Source organism: Hyaloscypha bicolor (genome assembly GCF_002865645.1).
Source record: "Hyaloscypha bicolor E unplaced genomic scaffold K444scaffold_189, whole genome shotgun sequence".
Classification (NCBI taxonomy): Eukaryota; Fungi; Ascomycota; class Leotiomycetes; order Helotiales; family Hyaloscyphaceae; genus Hyaloscypha; species Hyaloscypha bicolor.
The window spans coordinates 887,077-908,252 of NW_020194691.1; the positions used below are offsets into that span (position 1 = coordinate 887,077).

The 21,176-nt window shown below is 42.8% G+C and overlaps 9 protein-coding genes across 9 annotated transcripts; 2 read left to right on the top strand and 7 right to left on the bottom strand.

Annotated features, from left to right (window-relative positions):
* Window positions 1-1,615: 1,615 nt before the first annotated feature.
* On the bottom strand, window positions 1,616-4,637 carry K444DRAFT_548252 (uncharacterized protein; the record flags this gene model as incomplete). Its single annotated transcript, XM_024876363.1, has 3 exons — window positions 1,616-2,344; window positions 3,047-3,848; window positions 3,895-4,637. Coding segments are annotated over 3 exons (2,274 nt in total), but the record flags the coding sequence as incomplete, so codon positions are not given.
* Window positions 4,638-6,772: 2,135 nt separating this feature from the next.
* K444DRAFT_548579 (uncharacterized protein) lies at window positions 6,773-7,108 on the bottom strand (the record flags this gene model as incomplete). Its single annotated transcript, XM_024876383.1, has 1 exon — window positions 6,773-7,108. A coding segment is annotated over one exon (336 nt), but the record flags the coding sequence as incomplete, so codon positions are not given.
* A 161-nt stretch (window positions 7,109-7,269) lies between these two features.
* K444DRAFT_485540 (uncharacterized protein) lies at window positions 7,270-7,569 on the bottom strand (the record flags this gene model as incomplete). The annotated part of the gene is made up of 1 exon (XM_024873097.1): window positions 7,270-7,569. A coding segment is annotated over one exon (300 nt), but the record flags the coding sequence as incomplete, so codon positions are not given.
* Window positions 7,570-8,262: 693 nt separating this feature from the next.
* Window positions 8,263-8,777, top strand: K444DRAFT_638398 (uncharacterized protein; the record flags this gene model as incomplete). Its single annotated transcript, XM_024884246.1, has 2 exons — window positions 8,263-8,704; window positions 8,740-8,777. The coding sequence occupies 2 exons, from the start codon at window positions 8,263-8,265 to the stop codon at window positions 8,775-8,777; spliced, it is 480 nt and encodes a 159-aa protein (XP_024726699.1).
* An 897-nt stretch (window positions 8,778-9,674) lies between these two features.
* On the bottom strand, window positions 9,675-12,494 carry K444DRAFT_548671 (kinase-like protein; the record flags this gene model as incomplete). Its single annotated transcript, XM_024876390.1, has 2 exons — window positions 9,675-11,924; window positions 11,973-12,494. The coding sequence occupies 2 exons, from the start codon at window positions 12,492-12,494 to the stop codon at window positions 9,675-9,677; spliced, it is 2,772 nt and encodes a 923-aa protein (XP_024726700.1).
* Window positions 12,334-13,089, bottom strand: K444DRAFT_622415 (uncharacterized protein). Its single transcript, XM_024882093.1, has 4 exons — window positions 12,974-13,089; window positions 12,742-12,877; window positions 12,638-12,685; window positions 12,334-12,587 (listed from the first exon to the last, which is right to left on the bottom strand). The coding sequence occupies exons 2-4, from the start codon at window positions 12,835-12,837 to the stop codon at window positions 12,555-12,557; spliced, it is 177 nt and encodes a 58-aa protein (XP_024726701.1). The 5' UTR covers window positions 12,838-12,877; window positions 12,974-13,089; the 3' UTR covers window positions 12,334-12,554.
* Window positions 13,090-13,661: 572 nt separating this feature from the next.
* K444DRAFT_670634 (uncharacterized protein) lies at window positions 13,662-15,565 on the top strand (the record flags this gene model as incomplete). Its single annotated transcript, XM_024887651.1, has 6 exons — window positions 13,662-13,746; window positions 14,007-14,150; window positions 14,243-14,544; window positions 14,597-14,926; window positions 14,981-15,196; window positions 15,265-15,565. The coding sequence occupies 6 exons, from the start codon at window positions 13,662-13,664 to the stop codon at window positions 15,463-15,465; spliced, it is 1,278 nt and encodes a 425-aa protein (XP_024726702.1). The 3' UTR covers window positions 15,466-15,565.
* On the bottom strand, window positions 15,468-17,975 carry K444DRAFT_622417 (putative kinesin light chain). Its single transcript, XM_024882094.1, has 2 exons — window positions 17,909-17,975; window positions 15,468-17,852 (listed from the first exon to the last, which is right to left on the bottom strand). Exon 2 carries the CDS (start codon window positions 17,665-17,667, stop codon window positions 15,931-15,933), a length of 1,737 nt encoding a protein of 578 aa, XP_024726703.1. The 5' UTR covers window positions 17,668-17,852; window positions 17,909-17,975; the 3' UTR covers window positions 15,468-15,930.
* On the bottom strand, window positions 17,756-19,267 carry K444DRAFT_283362 (kinase-like protein). The gene is made up of 5 exons (XM_024871591.1): window positions 19,245-19,267; window positions 18,593-19,163; window positions 18,032-18,545; window positions 17,909-17,978; window positions 17,756-17,852 (listed from the first exon to the last, which is right to left on the bottom strand). Exons 2-5 carry the CDS (start codon window positions 19,143-19,145, stop codon window positions 17,844-17,846), a joined length of 1,146 nt encoding a protein of 381 aa, XP_024726704.1. The 5' UTR covers window positions 19,146-19,163; window positions 19,245-19,267; the 3' UTR covers window positions 17,756-17,843.
* Window positions 19,268-21,176: the final 1,909 nt, after the last annotated feature.

Genomic DNA, 21,176 nt, shown 5'->3' on the forward strand with positions numbered 1-21,176 from the left:
TTTAACTAATATCTATTTACTAAATTCCTTAGTTAGGCTATATACTATTTTATTAAAAGGTTATCTCTAACTATTTCAAAGCAAAGCTTAAAGTATGGCAAACCTCCTTAATATAGCTATTTCCGCTACTTCTAGTAAGGTTCAGGAAGCTATAGGCGCTATTATTATAGCTATTTCTAATATTATAAATATTACTACTATTAATATAATAATTCTAAGAAATTATTTACTCGATACCAAGCAATTTTATATAGGGTTTAATACTAATATAATATACTATAACTTGCTACTAAATATCTCTAATATAGTACTAGAAGCTGTTATAAAATTCGTTAGTAATAAAGTCAAGTCTCTTTAGCCTCTTAAAGGAATTTTGGCAAAAGTTATACTTGCGAGTATTTAAGGCTAGGTAATTCTAGATCTAATATTTATTCTTTTTATAATACCTATACTTGCCTGTTTATATTTCTTTTCTTTTATTATATATTTACTAAAACTGGAAGTCTATTTAGTATCTGTATTTTGTTTTATTTTTTTTATTTTTTCTTATCTTACTATATACTATATCTAATTAAGGATCCCGGATTTTAAGTCTATTATTAGAGTAGAGAAAGGACTTCTAGATTATCTGAGTATAGGGGCTCTTATTTATACCGGGGCCATAATATTATTAATAATTATTATATCTATCTTTATATAAAAGAGTATAGCAAATAGATTTGCTATTATATAATTAGCTATAAATAAACCCTATTATAGAACTAATTCTAATCCTTTAGTATTCTGGAGTTTGGATATATAATTTGGAGCCGTTTTCGGACCCCTAATTTAGAGAATATATTTTTAGAGGATCCCCTTCCGGCTTCTTTGCTTAGCAGAAATTTAAGGCGGTATAACAAATATTAGGGTCTGTCTGCACCTGTATATAGTCGCTTGCAAAACTGGCTTCCCCTCTACACTCACTTGGAATTTTTTATTTCTCCCTATTAAGCAAGGGTTCTTGAATCTCGCTAGCTAAAAACAGTTAGCGTGGTATAGGGATTCTGGAAATAGATCTTCTGCAAACTTCTAGAGTATAATCCTTAGCAGACGTTTTTTTATTATATTTGTTTCTATTTATTCTGACTACAAGCAATAAACTTAACCGTATTATTATAGCCCGGATCTTTATTAGTTGAGCCACTAATCTCCAATTTCTATCTGCCATCTCTGCAATATTATAAGGGAAGGCAAGATATAGAGATAATTAGTACCTGAAATCTGATCGTTCCGCCTTGAAATATCTCAAGTCTGTATATGTAAAAACAATACTATATTTATAAAGTTAAAGACTGTTCCACTTTTTTTATTAGATATCACGTGGCATTACTTCACGTAACTGTATATTACGTAATGGGACACAATCTTATATAATTAAACGAGTGCCCGGCCTCGAGCTCCGCATCTGGTTATATAGTTCCTGGCTTTAAAGTTATATTCGAGCTCAACTCTTGGCCCTTATATATTAAAGGATCAAATGGATTTTGCCTAATTAAAATTCTGGAGATATCCCAGACTATTGCATTATTTGTCGCAGATTACTTGTACTCGAACTGCCCAGAGAACCTTAAATCGACTACTCTTTAAATTGCATATAGTATAAGAGTACGCTGAAGTAAGTATTAGAGAGTATAGCATTACATGGCCAGAAGAGTAAAAGCGAAGCTGCTATAAAGCATTTTAATATTAAGTATAATATATAAAGATTAGGTCCCCCAAGCCCCTCTCTATTAAGGTTATGAAAATATATATAATACGATTTAAATACTACTTTACAAAAACAGCTTCTGAAGCCTATAAAGTCATCTGGCTCAGGCGCTCCATGTATCACCAAGAGCTGCTCTATACTTTCATATGTATTGAGTGCCGCTAGTTGTAGGGCAGTCCAGCCACTTCTGTTCTCTATACTGATATCAGCGCCATTATCGAGTAGCAGCTTGACCATAGCCTCATGCCCGTTCTCAGCCGCCCACGATAGCGGCGTCTGATTGTAGCTATCCTTTAAGTCGACATCGGCTCTGCCTGTCTCGAGCAGCAGCTTGACCATAGCCTCGCGACCGTGGCTGGCAGCCCACCACAGCGGCGTCCGACCGGACTCATCTTTTGAGTTAATATCAACCTTGCCTGTATCGAGCAGCAGCTGGATGAAAGTCTCGTGCCCCTTCCCAGCAGCCCACGACAGCGGCGTACGACCGGACTCATCTTTCGAGTCAATATCGACCTTGCCTATCTCGAGTAGCAGCTGGACGATAGCCTTGTGCCCTGCCTTAGCAGCTAATAATAGCGACGTCTGCTTATCGTATTTCTCGAGTAGTAGTTTCATAGCGGCCTCGTGCCCTCCTTGAGCAGCCCACCATAGCGGCGTCCGATCGTATCTATCCTTTGACTCGATAATGGCCTTGCCTATATCGAGCAGCAGTTTTATAACGGCCTTGTGCCCTCTCTTAGCAGCTATTAATAGCGGTGTCTGACCATTATTATCTGACTCAATATCGACCTTGCCTGTGTCGAGCAGTAGCTTTACGACGGCCTCGTGCCCTTCCTGAGCAGCTAACTATAGCGGCGTCCGATCGTATATATCCTTTGACTCGATATTAGCCTTGCCTGTATTAAGCAGAAGCTTTATAATGGCCTTGTGCCCTCTCTCAGTAGCCCACCATAGCGGCGTCCGATTGTATCTATCCTTTGACTCGGTATTGGCCTTGCCTATATCGAGCAGCAGCTTTATAATAGCCTCGTGCCCTCTCTTAGTAGCTAATAATAGCGGCGTCTGCTTATCGTATTTATCCTTCGCGTCAACGTTAGCCTTGCCTGTATCGAGTAGCAATTTCATAACGGCCTCGTGCCCTCCCTCGGCAGCTAACTATAGCGGCGTCCGATTATCGTATTTATCCTTTGCGCCGACGTCGGCCTTGCCTGTGTCGAGCAGCAGTTTCATAACGGCCTCGTGCCCTCCCTGAGTAGCCTACCATAATGGCGTCTGACTATATTCATCCTTTGCGTTGACGTCGGCCTTGCTTATGTCAAGCAGCAGCTTAACTATAGCCTCAACCCCGAAGTATGCCGTCAAATGTAGTCCCGTTATCCATCTGGGAACTTTCTGGCTATATTTTGATTTCCGTAAGTAGTGCTTAATAGCCAATAACCCTTGGCTAGATGCATTGACCTTAGCTTCACTCTTAAGAAACTCTACGACTACTAGGCTTAATACTTGGCTTAACGCTTGGCTTAGAGTTGAAATCTTGCGAGCATGATACCCCCAGTTTCGTGCGGCGTACTCAAAAAACCGATTTGACCGTAATCGCTCCTCGAATTCGTCGTCCGTTTGATAATACCCATGCTCAAAAATATCAAATGAGAGGTAGGTAATACAGATTATCGTAATATTAGCCTCTGCATTTGGAAACCACCGTTTTTGTATTCGCTCGAAGTATTCCTGCGTCGTGTAGTAGACTAACCGAATGATTTTGCTTTCTTTATCAACGGTAACTAATCCAGTATACACTGAGGCCATGGCTTCAATCTGTGGCAGATTCTCTTGGTCGAGTTCCACCTCGCCAACTTCCACCGCAAGCGCGTGCTGAAGTTCCGTTGTTTTGAGCGGCCTCTTTGCGCAAGCGATCCAAGACAAAACCTTCATACCAAGCTCTTTCGCGTCTATAACCTGTCCCTTAATTCTCTCTACAGTATCCTCATATACATAGTCATACGCACCGGATCCTGTCGGCAGCTTCTTTAAAGCGGCTCGGACTGTCTTTGGTGCTATCTTTCCGATTAAGGAATCAAGATAAAGCTGTATAAGCAAGAACCTGCAGATGTTAGCGACTTTTGTATAGGATAAAAACAACCCTATACATTCCATCAACGGCTCTAATAATTTCAGTCTTTATTTCCTCCTGCAGCTCCGGGCTACCAACCACAAACCCTGGTAGCCGGAACATCTGACTATCAAGATATCTCCGTACATCTTCATCACTGGTACGGATTTCTATTAATAAACTCCTTTCGAACTTTTCTGTGATCTCTGGAATGAATCTTGAAGTCGCAAAGATATTTGCTCCGTACTTAGCCTGAAGGCTGAAAATCTCTGATAGGAATCTCGTTCGACAGCCATCAAATGCTTGGTATTCATCGAGTACATCGATGACGATAAAGGCTCTCGAATACTCAGCGGCTATAGAGTGGAGGGCTTTCGAGATTTTATCGAATAATGGCCGTATCCGTTTATCTTTGTATCGTTCGTAGAGTTCTTTTACGGTGCGTAATAGAGACGATTGACACTGGGTAAGCTGTTTCAGTAGGCTCCCTAGTAAGTTGTCGGCCTTCTGTTCGTCTTGCCGCCGGAAGTCGCAATAAAGGTATGCAATGCCAATCCTCTCGTCAGACTGGAAGTGAGTAGTAAGCTCTTCAACTACGATGGATGTAATAATTGTCTTTCCCGCTCCGGGAATGCCAGGGCAGAACAACGTCTGCTTCTGGCTCTTTAGCCACGTCTGGTACTCTGCCGATCCCAGAAGCCATTGGCCAGTTCCAGGCTGTCGCCTCCCAATATAGTCGCTTTGCTGTGAACCGTAGTCAAACGGCGTTAACCAATCTATAACCACTTGACACTCTTCATTGGCAGCTTTCTGTTGTTTATATACTGGAGAAAGGTTAATAATAGCTTATATCTGCAGATTATATATTAATATTAGTAAGATGGATATATGAGCATTAACGGCGTGTTATTAATATGCGAGACAGATAGAATAAGAATACGTCTTCCTAACAGGAGTAGCTTTTTCTGGGAAGAGGTTATACTTCGACTTTAAAAGCTCAACTCTACTGTCCTAACCTTGCCAGTCTCATTTGGAGCTCTCGCTCTGAACTTTGTTCCTTATTGATATTAGTGAGACTAACGCTTAACTCACCGATCTTAAGTGCCTCTTCGTAGAGATCTTGGATATTGCCTCGAACCAACTTTAAGTTATCCTGATCCGCCGTTGAGTGACCGAACTTGCATATACTGCTATGGTCTGCCTGTAATATTACGATATTCTCGTCCTTTCCAGATATATTGAACCGTACGCTCTCCTTTGGTATGTACTAATTCGAACTTGCCATTAGCTGTATATAACTTTTACGTTATATTACAAGGCGACTTATACTATTATACGCTCCCCAAAACGATATAATACTATAGTCGGGTAGCCGGTGCCTCTACTATTCACGTATAATGCCTGAGAAAGTACCCTCATTCTTTAGCGTCTCTAGTATATTATCACCTTACTGGATTCCGAGACCAGTTATAATCTTGGCCAGAATATCTCCGAATATTACTATTATTAAGCTCGCGCCGTGGTATGGTGTGGCGAAGAATGCCAGCCCTGTAGTAGCATCTTTGATTGAGTTATACCCGGGATTAGTGCTATTGTGTGCATTAATTAAGGCTTATTTAATCAAGAGCCCGCCCATGCTATGGCCCAGGAACAGGATCGGTCTCTTGCCGGCGTTATGTCTCTCGAGTCGTATCTCTTCAAGTAGCATATTCGCCTTCTCAATAAACGTGCTTTTATTCTTCCCGTATACTGCTATTGAGTTATATTCGTAAAGAAAGATTCGCGATTCCGGAATATATTAACGAAGCTCGTTGCGTAGCCAGAGGCGTCCTTGAGATCCGGCAGGCGTACGCTATGTGTCCCATGCGTGGTCGGCATCATTCTTGCTTCGAGGATTCAGGCCATGGACAGCAATAATACTAGATATTATTAGCGTAGTCAAGTAAATATATATATAATATACTCGACTCTTGCTGCATTGCTTGCTATATTGCTTGCTATAGTCTTGGCATTAGGGTATAATAGTTTCAGAGGCTTTGTAGCCCACGATGTTAGTAAGAGGTGAGTACAGAGTTTATGTACTGACTATTATAGCGCCGCTTTGATCGAACTTGATAATGACCAGGAATATTTATAGGTCTGTGTCGAGAGGTTAGGCTTCCGTATTAACGATTATCGAAGCGTATTCCTAATTATTATCTCAGTATCGTCTCGGTTACAGAAGAGCTCTATAGCGTATAGTTCCTAACGCTAAAGAACTTTTCAAAACGCATAAACAGGATATCGAAGTTCTGCGGTTTACAGAGCAGTACGGATAATATTTAGAGAAGGGAAATGAGGTTGAAATGGCAGATGGCCTTGTAATGCGCTTGCCAGCGAATACGCGTTAAATAATACTAAAAATAGCATTTACGCCTACCTATCAGATTCAATTGAAGATAAAAAAGACACAGCAAGAGATCGTAGCACGGCTATTGCTTAAACAGATAGAGGTACCTCTGTATATACGAGAACTTCGTGCCTCCAAGTGAGGCAATACGGTACTATACAATACTGTAAGGCCGACGAACCAGCCGAGGATGACCCCTTTACGAGTGCGGGAATGTCTATAGCACGTGATTTTTCACTGTAGCTTGAGATTGATCAAGCCACAACTGAGGAAACTTCGAAGGCGAGCCAGCAAATAAACTTTATTTGAGTAATACAGACATATTGCCACATAAAGATACTATAGGAATACCAAGAAAGTCACAGTAATCAAATCAAGCTACTATTTTACTTTCGAGTACATAACTTTAATAATTGTTTCCATCACTGTCCATCTGTAATCGACAAATTGCTGTCACCACTTGCCTTATATTATACATATATAAAACTGCGAGGCATATACAGGTCGCTATCCAGTAGAACCTAAGTTAGGGAGGACGAATAAGCTCGTCAAATGGCATGATGTCCCTCGTAGCTATAACTAAAACTCTCCAATATTGACAGAAGGACTTCTCACCTTTCACCTCGTTCACTCCCTCCCACGCAAGACAGACGTTCGTCTTCTCACCAGGCTTTGCTACCTTCATCCGATTAAGATTTCCTGGTATTTCCGAATAGTCTAGCCAAAGACCCGGAACAGGGCCCTTAATAGTTTTTAACGGCTTCGAATCTATATATCGAAGCTTCCCAGAAAAGATGCCAAGGAAATCTCCAGGAGCGACGGAGACCGACGGAGAAATAGAAAGGAGTTTTGTCGAGGCAGGCTTGTTACCAATAACCCTTTTTCGGATTCGCCTTCGTAAGGCACCATATTAACGAATATGGACTTATTGCTATCAAGTTTACCCTTGACGCTATGGCGAAGGACATATTTGTTTGATTTTCCAGAAGTGGCAATTACTCTGTAATTGGCCAGGAAATTCTTATACTCTGTTTGGTCTTTGTCCCAAACGCTAAGATTATTTCCCCAGGCGCCTGGTCGCATAATACAAAGTCTCTCCAAGATCCGATCGTCTTCAATGTCACACTTTCCAGAAAAATCGTCTCTTTCTTTAGCTATGACCCTTAACCGGAGCTGTTGGAGAGGGAAGTTATAGACTTGATTCCATGAAAGCAACAGATCGAGCTTCTTTGTGTGGCGAAAGAAATGTGCCTTGAACGTAATGAATGTTTGTGCGTATTGCTTTGATCGAACGCTCACTGCACTCAGCAACGTTAGCCATTTGACATGTCTTGAGCTTCTTATCAACTATCATGTCATGAATTAGGTCGTGCTGGGAGGAAGCGAGGTTCGGAGCCATGGCGCTGAAGACGAGACACTATAGTGCGAGTGTGGTCAAGAGGCTAATTCTCGCACGTATTTGAAGTTTGTAAAAAGGACATCTTGATGAGGCATCATTTAAGTGACATGGCTGAGTTCATACGCTTAACCATATTTGGTTAGATCGGGCCGGGGATCCTGGTCAAGAACGAGGTAAAAGTTCCAGCAGCTGCACACGAAGGGGAAGCCGGTTTTGCAAGCGACTGTACCAGCGTAGCGCGGGGAACCGGACGCTGCATCCGATGACGCTAATCGGCGCCCGTTGCTCACCGCGCCAGCAGTAAGGCGCACCTTTCCAAAAACGAAAAAAATCAGCTGTTATTAGCATGTTGCCCGCCCATCTAATATTTTGCCTCGCCTGCCTCGTTCGCTTCGGTTCGCCCTTGGCTCTCAGCCTCATCTAGCTATTAAAGGCATACATCCCATCTCCCCATTAACCTTAACTCATTAACGGGGACTTTCTTGAATTACACCTACCCTTTTCTTTCGTGCGGCATAACGTCCTTTCTTAAGGCCTTTCTGGTACTAGAAACTCTATATAGAGATAAATACCGTATTAATGTCCCGATTGGCACGTCCACCTTCAAGGGAATCAAAATGACTTTGGGCGAAGAGGGCGAAGATGGCGAAGAGGTTGCTATCAAGTTTGAGTCTATTAATCACGAAAACCCTCGACTCGAATATGAGGCCAGGGTCTACGAAACCCTCACCGGTAGTCTCGGTATCCCATTTGTCCACCACTTCGGGACCTTCGAAAGCTACAGGTATATGGTTATGGATCTCCTGGGACCTAGCTTAGAAGACTTATTCAATTTTTGCGACCGCAAGTTCACCTTGAAGACCATCCTCCTCCTTACCGATCAACTCATTCGCCGTATAGAAGAGGCTCATAGCCAGCCCTGCTTCCTCCGCCATATTACGCCTAATAGCTTGGCCATAGGCCATATAAAGCGTTTCAATCAGATTTACCTCCTCAAACTTGGTTACGCACACGTGCCTGGGACGGATGGCCCGTCAATCGATGGACCTTTAGAAGTCGGTACGTACTACATACAAATCCTTGTTATCACTCAGCGCTGACTCTTCAGAACCATCCTATCGTCATGACTTAGAGTTACTCGGATGCTTGCTGCTCTACTTCTCTGGTAGTTGAACTCTAATCCCTCAATCTTCGTTCCACATTCCGTTAGTAAGCATAGCCGCTTCTACTCAGGCCTAATCACCCTCGACTCACCCTCGGCTCAGCCAGCTCACCTGAGCAGTCCCTGGGCAACCTGAGTAGTACCCACTTAACTAATAAGCTAGAGGTTGGCTTAGGGCGCATATTATATTATTTTAGTCAAGTTGTATTTGCTCAGTGCGATTCTATTAGGTTGGCATTGATCAGGTAATCAAAAATTGATGAATTATTACGTAAATCGATGGTTGGGTTGCAACAACTCCAGTAGCATCGGTGGATATGCGTTGTTAACAACACCGAACCGCAAAGCTGCTGCTGCTACTGCATGTCTGCTAGGAAGCATGAGCTGTTCATGTCAGTGGAGGCCTGGATTTTTAGGAGCCTTGGATCTGAAAAGATGTATGCTTCTCAAAATACTAATGCTGAAATGGAAGAAGCTCGTGATATTCAAGGCGGGAATATAGGCGTACATAAGATGTGCTGTTGCGAATATGGCGATCCCGGTCTCAACTTAGCTTGGTGATAGTTGGTAAATATTGCACCGTGGGCAAAAAGAGTGTTAATTCTGCAGATTTATCTATGAGTTTTACAGAGGTTATATACTTGAGAAAGTGAGGATCGGAACTATAGAAAGATCTCTATATCTTCCGGCGGAGTACATTTCGGGATATTTGGATATTATACCTTCTGTGATGTCGGCATACGGTCCTATCCGCAACAGTCAATAACACGAAGAGGACTGAAAAGTGAATCAGAGGGTGCATGAAGAAGTAACGAACTACCGAATGAGAAGTTTAACTTTAATACCACGAGACTCCTCTTGCCGTACTCAAATATCCAAACTAGACAACCTCGAAAGCTGATTTAGGACTTTGGATTGAAAATGAAGCTGGGACTGTGGGCTGGCTTCGTCTGCTTCTTCATCCTCAGCGGATGTGAATGTGTCTCCCAAACACGCTTCAACGATGGACTGATAATTACTTCCCATACTATGCCCCAATACTGGAAGTCTTTTGCTCAGGACCTTTTGGCGGATCTCCTCAGCACTGAGACTTTGATCTTCAACAATAGCTGTCAGTGGAAGCCAAAGACCAATCTCCAAGAGCACAATTCCCAAGCTATAATAATCGTAGTTGACCGAGTATCGCAAATCTTTTTTTAGGTACTGTGGGTGCTGGTATCCTTTAATATCCTGGTCTGACGGCGGACCCTCAGTGAAGGTAGTTGTCTCGTTTGGCCGACTGTGCCGGAACCCGACAAGGTATGGACGAGTTTGATGCATAGACTGTGGATACATAATTATATTTGATGAGGTAAGGGCCTTGTGAAACCATCCAATTTTGTGCACTTCGTTGAGGGAAGTAGCGACGTTGAGCGCGAGCTGGAAGCGATACCCCAGTGGTGGCTTTAAAATGTGAGGCTGTTTACCGCTGATATAATGATAGAGTGTGATCGGATTGTTTTCGAGTCCTGTCAAGCCGTCTTTGGCCTCTGGAAGGTCATAGACTAGACCAAACGATCGTCGATCCTGATCGTGAAAATACCCACGGCACTTGAGTAACCCCACGTCTTCATAGTTTTGAACCGACAGGCAAAGCTTACTGATCTCTTCCATCCGCATGTACAGCTTGCTGCGGAGAAGGGGATCGTCATAATCTTTGAAATCGATTATCACCTTTATTCTCTGCCCCTGGCTACTTTCGACCTGACCTGTAAAGTGTTGGCCAAGTTTGGTTTTCCCGATCTTGGGCCGAGCGATCTCCTGATCGTGGGACCAAGCTTTCAATTGCAGCCCCACCTTTTGACTGTCGTGCTTACTCTGTGCGAGCATTGATACCTTTGAAAGATTGGCCGTTGTATCCCCATCAAAAACTCCTCTCATTTTCGCCAGTTGGCCACTTTCAAGAAGAAGGATTTCCGATATTTGCTGCGCTTTTTCTTTCTCTGCTTGGGGAAGTGAATCATACAGCGCCGTATTCAAACGACGCAAAGGAAGAAAAACCCTCAGGTGTTTCTCTCTTTTCTTACTGATTATTGCTATTAACTCGCCTATTAGGGTTTTGAGATGGATTGACAGTATCTCAAACTGTCCAAGGCCAAAGGGCAGGCTCCCGGGTAATTTGCAGGTATCAGATGGCAGAGTTGCAAATCCCAGAGATCTCATCCAGCTCTCAAACCTCTTCTTCTCCACCCAGGACTCTATGGATATCTCGTGGATATTGCCATTATTAGGGAGTTCGTCGAATAGATTTAACGCGACTTGTGAGAGCGAAAAAAGTGCAATCCAGATCATTGATGCCTCGACAATACCCGCGCCTGGGCGGAGCTGGGGGTCAAGTTGTAGGCATTGAGCAATCAATTCCAGTAGAAGTTGTTCAACGGCTCCCTGTTGTCTGCCTAATTCCTCAATCCATGCAGTCACTACTGGATTAGGTTTGCTTCCTTTGTGATAGTAGGCATATTCGAATTGCCCAATCTGGAACTCTCTTTTCGATTCAAAGCTGGCAACTCCGTCTGGCCCTTTCAGCATGTAGGTGACGACGTCAAGCATTATGCAACCAAGAGACCAGATATCGCTGGAGCGATGGACCAAATGCAGCTCGAAGGTGTTATCAAGTGTTTGGCACTCAGGTGCGATTGAGAATCCATGGCGCACCTTGGCTGGTGTGGCAGAGCTTTCGAATGGGGGTTTGAACCTGGCAAGCCCGAAGTCGGCGAGAATGAACCGGTTCCCGTCTACTAGAATATTGGCGGCTTTTAGGTCATGATGACATCCTATATAAGCAAGAGGAAGCTCTTCAGCAACAAAGTTGTGCACACTGGCTACAGCAGAAGCTAGCCCTGCGAGTGCCAAAAGAAATGAACTATTGTCGATAAATGCATCCGGTAGGGGAGAACGCAGAAACTTATGCAAATCTCCCCCCTTTGCCCTCGGAAATATAAAGCTGTGAATGCCGCGATAGGTGTAGCATCCAAGGAGTTCGCTAATGTTTGGATGTCGAAGTAATTTTAAAGTTGACAGGTTTTGTAACTCAACCTCATAATCCTGCGAATGCGGTTGCAGGTCTTTTCGTACGAGCTGGCATTCATTAGTGATTATTCCAATTCTCATACTGAGCGTCCTCACCTGGTGAATCGAATCATCGAAGCTTTGGTGTGCAGTATTAATAGTGATGTGATAGACATCGCCAAATCCGCCACTTCCGATTTTATTCTCACTATGGAACGGAAGTATGGTGTCGTCTGTAAGATGCCTTCGAAGCATGAAGGGCGTGAATACTGGCGCTGTAAATTCCCATTGTTTCTCGTAGAATCGCGAGGCAGGAACCGCCTCCATCATTGTTTCGAGTGTTTGCTGGTCAAATGGGAGCCTGTGATCCAACCAATTCGGTTGCAGCTGGTCGCTCTCAATAAATTTTGCGATGTATTCCAAGTGATCTATTAGCACGAGGATAGCGAAGATAAGTTGGCCTTTACGAAAGATTGTCTGGACGATTTCGGGTAGTTGATGCAGAGGAACTATTCCCCGCAACTCGCTCTGTATTATATCTGTCTGTAACAACTTGACCAGTGATTGCCTTGGAACAAAGTACCGGCTTTGATAGTTCTTGCAGCGGAGCCCATCGATTGAATCTCTCAATTTCTTCATTTTTATCGGCAATTTTGTCGTCATCTCCTTCAAGCTAAATCCAACAGAGCTATCCCTGAATCACTGTGGTCGTGTAATCCCAGCTATCTCTGTCTGCGAGTGCTGTCAGCCCTTCTTTATTTTGTCTGAACCGACGAACACACGTCACTCAGCTCTCTAGGAATTATTAGCCCGTAGCTGTCCTCTAAGACCTAAGCTTTGTCAGTTTTTCAAAGGTTTAGCTAGAAACGTGCGATGCTCAGCTTACCTTGACTGCGAAATTGCTACCGAATAAGCTGGTCAACAGAGCCGAAAGGTCGGCCCTATTGATGTATCTGCTAGGAATTGTCTGCTTCACTGGCATCTTGTTGGGTTCCGGATTGCGATTCTAGCGGTGCTGTGCGCTGATTTTAGTGTCGAGATCTGATGGAGTGGTCGGATTTGCTTCTGTTGGAGGGAGGTGGTTGGAGATGTTTCAAAGAAAAAGGGTCTCAACGGCTCAGCCTCAAACATGATATTCCACCCCCTTCTGTTGCCGGGCGAAACCGCGGTTGGCCGGCGACTGGGCTCCCGGAATGCGAGCTGATTACGAAGTACGCCGCTGCTCTGCCGGGATCTACTCTGCTACGTGGCAACAAAACCTGCAATCATCCGATTTCGTAATCCAATTGGTCCCACTTGACTTCGAAGCCCTCCTTTCTACAGAGAATGATGCAGGGGTTGAATGAATTTCTCTGTGAGTGTGGTGAGATAAGGCGAAATGGTGGTCGCCGAGTACAAAACGTGGCCCTGTAAGATCTGGCGTCGTCATGTCTTCCGCTCGTCACGTTTCATGCGACAAACGAATGAGGTAAATGGACTCCAGGTTGAAGAAATATTCGTTCCATAGCCTGCACGTAACCTACAACTTTTACGATATTTGAAACAAGAATGTCAGATTCAGTACTCACTATGATTGGGTCACGTGACGCGAGACGTCATGTGACCTGAGGTAAGCGCAGCTAGATAAAAGCACGCTTCACTACGCAGCTCCGACTTAGCTCTTCAGTCAAAAACACCGCTTTGCACTCCCTCTATTTCTATGGTTGTGACGCCTTGCCAGCCTGTCCCACAACGCTACCCTACTTCTCCACTGATCTAGCACGCCTACTGTATTGATCCAGCCTGGAAGGAAAAATGCATCCCCAAATGTCGAATGATGATGCCCACAAACTCTTTGGCGATAAAGTCCAGGTTGAGATCTTGTCCATTTCAAACGATGTTATAGGATATAGTAAGGCTATCCTCCAGCTATCTGTCGCCAGCTCCGTACGAGAGAATTATTAAATTAATACATTAGACTCCAAGTGGCAGAATATTCAGGAAGCCAACACTCTCGAACAACAATTAGCAGTTAAATGCATCCACCTCCAAAATCCCTATAGACGAACTAACTTAGCTAGCAGGAGCTGAGCACCAACAATCACCACATCTAGTCTGCCGAGGGCCCTGTGGTATTTTCAACACTGACTGATTACAGCTTGATATCCAAAGTTTTCTCTTGGGGTTATCTCAACATCACCCAAGATGCTTTCAACAAATTACTAGTATCAGAGCAGGTCTTTGAGCACTACAATAAGTTAGTGAAGACCTTTGGGCAGAGGATCAGGGAGAACAACAATGCTCATCTGATCCTTCGTACGTCACACTTTCCGGCGCTGACTTATCACGTGTCGACTTATTGTGAGCTGGTCCGACCCGACACACTTTGCGTCGCTCACCTTCCCTAGACGAAATCTGCTACAATGTCTATCATGTGGAGAAGAATCACCGCCAAGAAGGAGACCCATGGTCTATGCGGGAGACCGCCGTCTACCACAAACTGAATATTCCAAATAGACGATCCAACTGGATCTTCGTGCAGATTCCTCAAGCTGCGCGTACAGTCTTGGAACAACTTGAAGTTAGTCCCAAGCTATGCATCGATGTGATGCAATCAAAATGCCTTGAGCTGCATATTATACTTATCAGTGCGATTTCCACCCACTGGTCAGAGTACATTGATTTTCTCGGAGGTAAAGTCGACGTACTGGTGATTATACTCGAAATCTGTGACTTGGTTCTATGTTCTGAGCTGTGCCCAGGACGTGAAAGCCTCCTATTCGAACGTCGAGGACATAAGCGAAGTCGACTATTCGGTCACTTTCACCGATTGTCAGTCTCTTTATATCCTGCAAAGGAAATTGCGAAAGGCACGCCGCGCATTAGAATGCTGTCAAGATCTTGCGCGAGGGCTCGAGGACAGCTGGCTCGGTATCAGGATCAGAGATGACGATTCCCAGAATCAAAGTAGTAATCCTGTCAGAGTGAGTGTCGAAAGCGCAGCCGGTCTCCATTTGTATGCTGCTGAAATAGCCTCGCATATCAAGAACATTATAGCAATTTTGGAGAGATCGTATAGCATTGGAAACCTGGTGAGATACTCTGCATTTCGCCACATATAGCGGATCTCCACTCACTTTACCAAGCTCTCTAAGATCCTCGAGCTTAGACAGGTCGAAAAGTCACACAAAACGAGTCAATCAATTGAGAAGAACATTGTAGCATTAGAACATATCTCAACTAGGAGCAACGAAACCAGCCAGACTCTCGCCAAACTTGCTAGAGAAAATAACAAAGGTTCTCTTACTCTCAAAACCTTGACATTGATTGCGACTATCTATCTTCCTGCTACCCTGAGCGCGGTATGTAACTCAGCAGATATAAATGTCTGCCTTGAACCAAAAATTTGTGCTAATTCTCATATTCCTAGACAATATTCAGCTCGGACGCGGTTCAAACTACCTCAGATGCTGGCTCCGATCTGAAAAACTCACATTTTGTACTTGCTCCAGATTTCTGGGTATTCATGGTTGTAACATTGGGTTTTACGCTTCTCACGTTATTGGCGTTCCTGATTCTTCGTTACGCGGCAGGGAGATCGCAGAAACAACGCAACAAGGATGTCATCTAATTTCTTCGGGGTTGTTGAACACTAAGACCCTTCTGGATTTTATGAACTTCAAGCAATACGTAGTGCCTTTCCCTGTGTATCCAACGAAATATACACTTGCAAATTCTCTATTCTTCGTGTTCTTCATGGTTTCGATACCCTTGAAATCTCAATGCTACCAGCACATGGGTTATGTGCGTCCCTGTCCTCACACTCCATATATTGCTGGTTCGACTACTATTTTCAGCAGGTGCGAAAACACAACTCCTCATTCACCAAACATGCACCCATCGGGAGTCACGCGTACCAGAAAGAAATGTATTAGGCTTCCCAGGTGCCATTTCAGGAGAACAACGTGACAAGCTCACCCAAGGAATATGTTCTTCTTAGCCTACAAGAACTACAAAAATACCATATTGCTGACTATATCTAATGAACCTCAAACTTTTCGATACTCTTCGGTGGTCGAAGAATGCTATGGGATCCCTATTCCTCCATTGGAAATGCCATAAGTTGCGCTTCGAGCTCTGTTGCCTTGGCCAACTTCGCAGAATTCCTGTACGTCATAACGAGATTACCCATTGCGGCTAAGGTTTGTGGATGGCCCTCACCTAACACCTTTCGCTTTGTTTCTAACAGTCGTATCTCCAGCTCCTCTGCGTCCTCCCAACGTCCCTGGCTCTCATAAATGAATGCCAAGTTGTCTATACCCATCATTGCTAAAGAATGTTCCTCGCCAAGCACCCGCAGACTTCTCGTCATCACTTTCATGCCCAGCTCTTCTGCTTCCTCAAAACGGTTCAAAGCCAGGTATGTTAGTGACAAATTAGACATCGCAGTAAGGGTGTCTCGATGGCCTGTTCCCAAGTTCTTCTCCTGAATTTCAACCACACGTGCTTCTAAAGCTACTGCCTCGTTCAGCTGGCCTAAGTCTCGGTATATTAATGCCAAATTACCCATGCTAACAAGAGTGCTGGGATGCTCCTCGCCAAGCACTTTCTTGCATTTCTCCGTCACCTCTGTTGCTAACTCTTTTGCCTCTTGCCAGCGCCCGAGGTGCCGATAGCCCGTTGCCTGGTTGCCGATGCTGATGAGCGTGTCAGGGTGTTCTGGCCCAAGCGTTTTCAAGCTTATCGCAAGGACCTCCGCCTCTAGCTTTTCTGCCTTATCCCAACGACCCTGAGACCGATATATTGATGCCATATTTGCCTTGCTATTTTGCGTGAACTGATGCTCCTCACCTAGAATCTTCAGACTGCCCTGCATTACTTGCGTACCCAAATTTTCGGCAATCTCCCATTGCCCCTGTTCTCGATATGTTGCTACCAAGCTGCTCATGACGATTAAGGTGACAAAGTGCTCTTCACCTAGCACATTAAGACAGATATTTTTGGCCCGTGTGCCCAATTCTTCTGCCTCTTTGAATTGTCCCTCGCCGTGGTACGCTGACACCAAATTGCCCATTCCAATCATAACCGAAGGGTCCTTCTCCCCAAGTACTCTCAAACCTATATCCATAACTCTCTTTCCCAGTTGTATTGCTTCCTTCCACCGACCCTGTTTACGGTAGATCGATGACAGGTTATCCATATCACTCATCGTGTTCGGGGATTCCTCCCCTACAACTTTTGACTTTGTCTGTAATACCCGCAACTGCAGTTCTTCTGCATCTGCCCACCTCCCCTGGTCTCGGTAGATAGATGAAAGAAGACTTGTAGCGCTCAGCGTAGACAAGTGTTCCGGGCCTACCAACCTCTCTCTGATTTGAACTAGTCGTATTGCCAATTCTTCTGCATCCTTCCAGTGCCCCAAAACATGGTGGGATGATGCCAAAGCTTGTAAGCTGGTCAGCGTTGCGGAATCCTCCTCCCCAAATAGTCTTTCAGCTCTCTCCAATAATTTCTTCTTTAGCTTTTGTGCCTCTACCAAGCGCCCTTGGTTCGACATGATCATATACAGTGCTTGCATAAGGTCATGCAAACAGTAGCAATTATCTCCCAGCACCTGTTCCAGTTGTACTATTTCCTGTTGTATCACCCGTTCAGCACTTTGCTGCTGATCGTGTTCCAGATAATAAACCGCAATATCCAATTCAGTAATATGTCCAAGTCGAAATAAATCTGCATAGGTGGTACCAGTTTTTCCGTTAGATGCCGGGTTCGAAAAGCGTTCCAATTCTTGGTGCAGCGCTCCTTCTTTCTTTCCGCTTAGTTCAAGCATCATTCTTGACCTCTCTTCATTTCTCTCAATGCCAAAACCAACCCAATGGCAAACGCTCAATTGGAAAGCACTGTCCGTGCAGTCGGCCTCGATACAAGGGAGTAACACTCCATCCAGCCTATTCTCCAAGCAGGCAGTAATGTAAGTACGCACTCGATAGTCACCTTTGTAGGCTGGTCTTATTGAGTCTATTATCTACATTGCTTAGCGCGGTACCTTTGCTGTCAGACTTCGTATATATTACCTTAAATCCACAGTCTGAAGGTGACATAATCTCTTCCACAGGTTTCTCGATATTAAGTGCACACTGGACTCTATTGACAAAAGTGAGTATGTATTTCGGTCTGTAACTAATTTCTCAGCATACTTATCTGGATTTAGTAGGGTGAGTAAATGTTGGAGGTCAGATGCTCGCAGGTCTGCATTGTTGACAATAGATAATCGGAAAAATTCTTTGAGTTGTTCTCTTCTCTCCTTATCCAGGTCGTCTTTCTCACCTAACAGTCGGTCCGCTAACAACACAAGCTTGTTGGCGCTTTTCAGCGCCTCCAGACGTGACAATTGTCCTCCCAATTCGTACTGGAAAGGTTCTTGCGTCCAAAACTCATCTCTGGATGACAGCTTCCGTTCAAAAAGCATCCAAAGGCAGAGCATACCGAATGAAAACACGTCCGTCTTGCGCGCTTGGGCTGGCTTAAATTCAGTGTACTCGCGATGCTCTGGGGCGTCCCATGGAGGCGTCCGTGCAAGTCTTAGATGATGATCCTCATGGGTGTACCAAGTTGAAAAACCAAAGTCGATGACTTTTGCTGTGAATGTACTGGTGGTTTTATCCTTGAAAACGAGAACGTTCTGGGGCTTGATGTCTCCATGAATGATCCCTAAATGTGTAAGCACTGCTGTTCGTTTACTCCCGCGTGAGATTTACCATTGCAATGCATGTCTGCGACCGCAATGCCGATACCCATACAAAGCTCTAGTCGGTCCTTAAAGCCAAGTTCTCTGCAGATGGGCATTATTGCAAAGTGCCCCAAGTCTCCAAATTCAGACTTCTCAAACACTAAAGCCGGCCATACACGCTCTACCATCTCATTATCGTCAATATCTTCCTTCACAGGAATATCCCAGCATATACCCTGCAACTCCACGATATTTGGATGGTTTCGGATGGATGGATGGCATAATGCAGTGATCTCATTTATCACGGATTGAAAAATTTGACCCTCAGGCTCATATCTTTTGTCCTTCTTTGCAACACGCTTGAACGCAAGGCTAGTCTGCAAATTGATCGATGACTGACTGATCTCACTTGTCTTTCCCCTTCCCGCAAGCTCTCTTGTTGATTGCCACGTTATGGGTAAGATTTCGACCTGGAGTTTCTGAGCCACGGCAAGGACGGTGATGAAGTCGTATGCTGCCGTCTCCTTTGGCACTGTGTCGTTGCTGCCAAATGTATTGCGGAACTCGAAGGTATGGGCCATCTCGACTTGGACTGCAGGCTTCACAGAGATGTTAGCCTCAGAATTCCGAGTATTTGCAACGTTCTAGGGTGAACTATCATCAGTTAAGGAAAGACCTACTACAGTCAGGCTTGTGATTGAAAAGGGTAAAGAGGACGTGAGGTTTCTATTCTCACTCGATCGGGTCATTATATTTAGTGCCCGACCGAGCTTACGTAGTTTCACGTGTATTAATTACATACAAAAGTGTGATCTGAAATCACAGGCTGCCAGATAGATATCACGTGCTCTCGTTTTGATCTTCGCGTTTGTTGAAAGGAGTACCTGATGCCTAAAGGCACCAAATAACGCCTGGCACTTGTTTCAAGCACGTCTCACGAAGAAAAGCATTTGGGGGGAGAGGGGGTTATTCAAAGGGAACCTTTTTGGAAATAGTTCAACATCCAACCATCAGAACACCTCCCAAATAGCGCCAATCGATCCAGCGCCTCCGATTCCAGCCGGGTAAAATTTGGTAAGAAAACTATAGTCAGCCCACGAGGAGGCCAAAATGGGTCCCGTATTATGGTGCGTAGACTAACTCAGGATACTTAGGATCTATTCAGGCTCTGCTCGGGTGTGCTCAGGCTCTGATCAGGCACGCTCACCTTCGGCTCAGGTATGCTCACTTCAACTCAGTGAAAAGCAGCAGCTGCTCAAGTCCGGAGACTAAAACGGAACCAGCAAGGATGAGATTAGAGTCCGACTTTCCTAGTAGTTGAACTCTAATCCTTCAATCTTTATTCCAAGATTAGTTAGTAAAGCCTGGCCACTTTAACTTAGGCGCTAATCGCTCTTAGCTCACCTTCAGCTTACCCAACTCACCTGAGCCGCTTGAGTAGTCCTAGAGTAGTCTTAGAACAGTCCTAAAGTAGTCCCTAAGCGACTCTTAAGTAACCTGAATAGTACTTACTTAATTAATTAGGCTAGATATTAAATAGAAAAATTTCTCTCGATTTTATATTAATATTCTTTTCCTTTTAAAGGTATAACTAAATAAGACAGTATATAAGAGAATTAACTTTACTTTATATTAACTTCTTAGTTACTTTATTTAAGATAATATAATTAAAGACACTTTAAGGAATATATTACTTATTAGAGAATAAATTAAACTAGGCTAGAGTATAAATAATATAAAACGAGTAAATTAAATAAGCTTTCGAAATATTTTTAATATATTATAAATATTGATTTTTTCCCGATTATTATAATTAAATTAGTTATAACCCTTATAATTAATTATTAATAAAAACGTATTCTTATATTAAGTTTATAAAACTCTTTTATTAATCTCCTTTATAATATTAACTTAGAACTCGTTATAAATAGTATTAAAATAAAATTTACTTTATAAAAATTTTATTAAAAAAAGAATAAGCCTATTTATTTTTATAATTCTTATTACGTAATATAATTCCGCGAGTAGCTTAATAAACTATATATAATTTTCTAACTCTATACTAGTTATTCTATTAATTATAATTATTTAAAGTATTATTTAAATTATATAATTTAAAAAGTTAATATATTAATCTTTTTAAAATAGCCTTTATTTATATTAATATTAAAATAAGACCTTATATTAATAAGAATAAAGAATTTTTTTAATATTATATATAAATATTAAGATATACCTAAATCTTATATATTTAAATAACTAATAAATTAAAGTATTTTAATTTAATATTTCGGGGAATTTATATTAAATAAGGGCAATTAGTTAATACTTAAAGTAAAAGTAATATAATTATAGTATTTATAATTCCTATTTCTTATAAGCTTATAATTCGTTCTTTATTAATAATTAAGTATTATAAAATATAATAGACTCTTATTATTTCTTAATTAATATTTTATAAACTTATAAAGTTAAATATCTTATTTTAATATTATATACTTATATACTTATATAATTACTAAACTTAAAATATTTAAGATTAAGATAAAGGAGACTAAGGCTATTAAGTTTAAAGCGTAATTATAAGCTTAATTTAAAATCGCATTAAATAT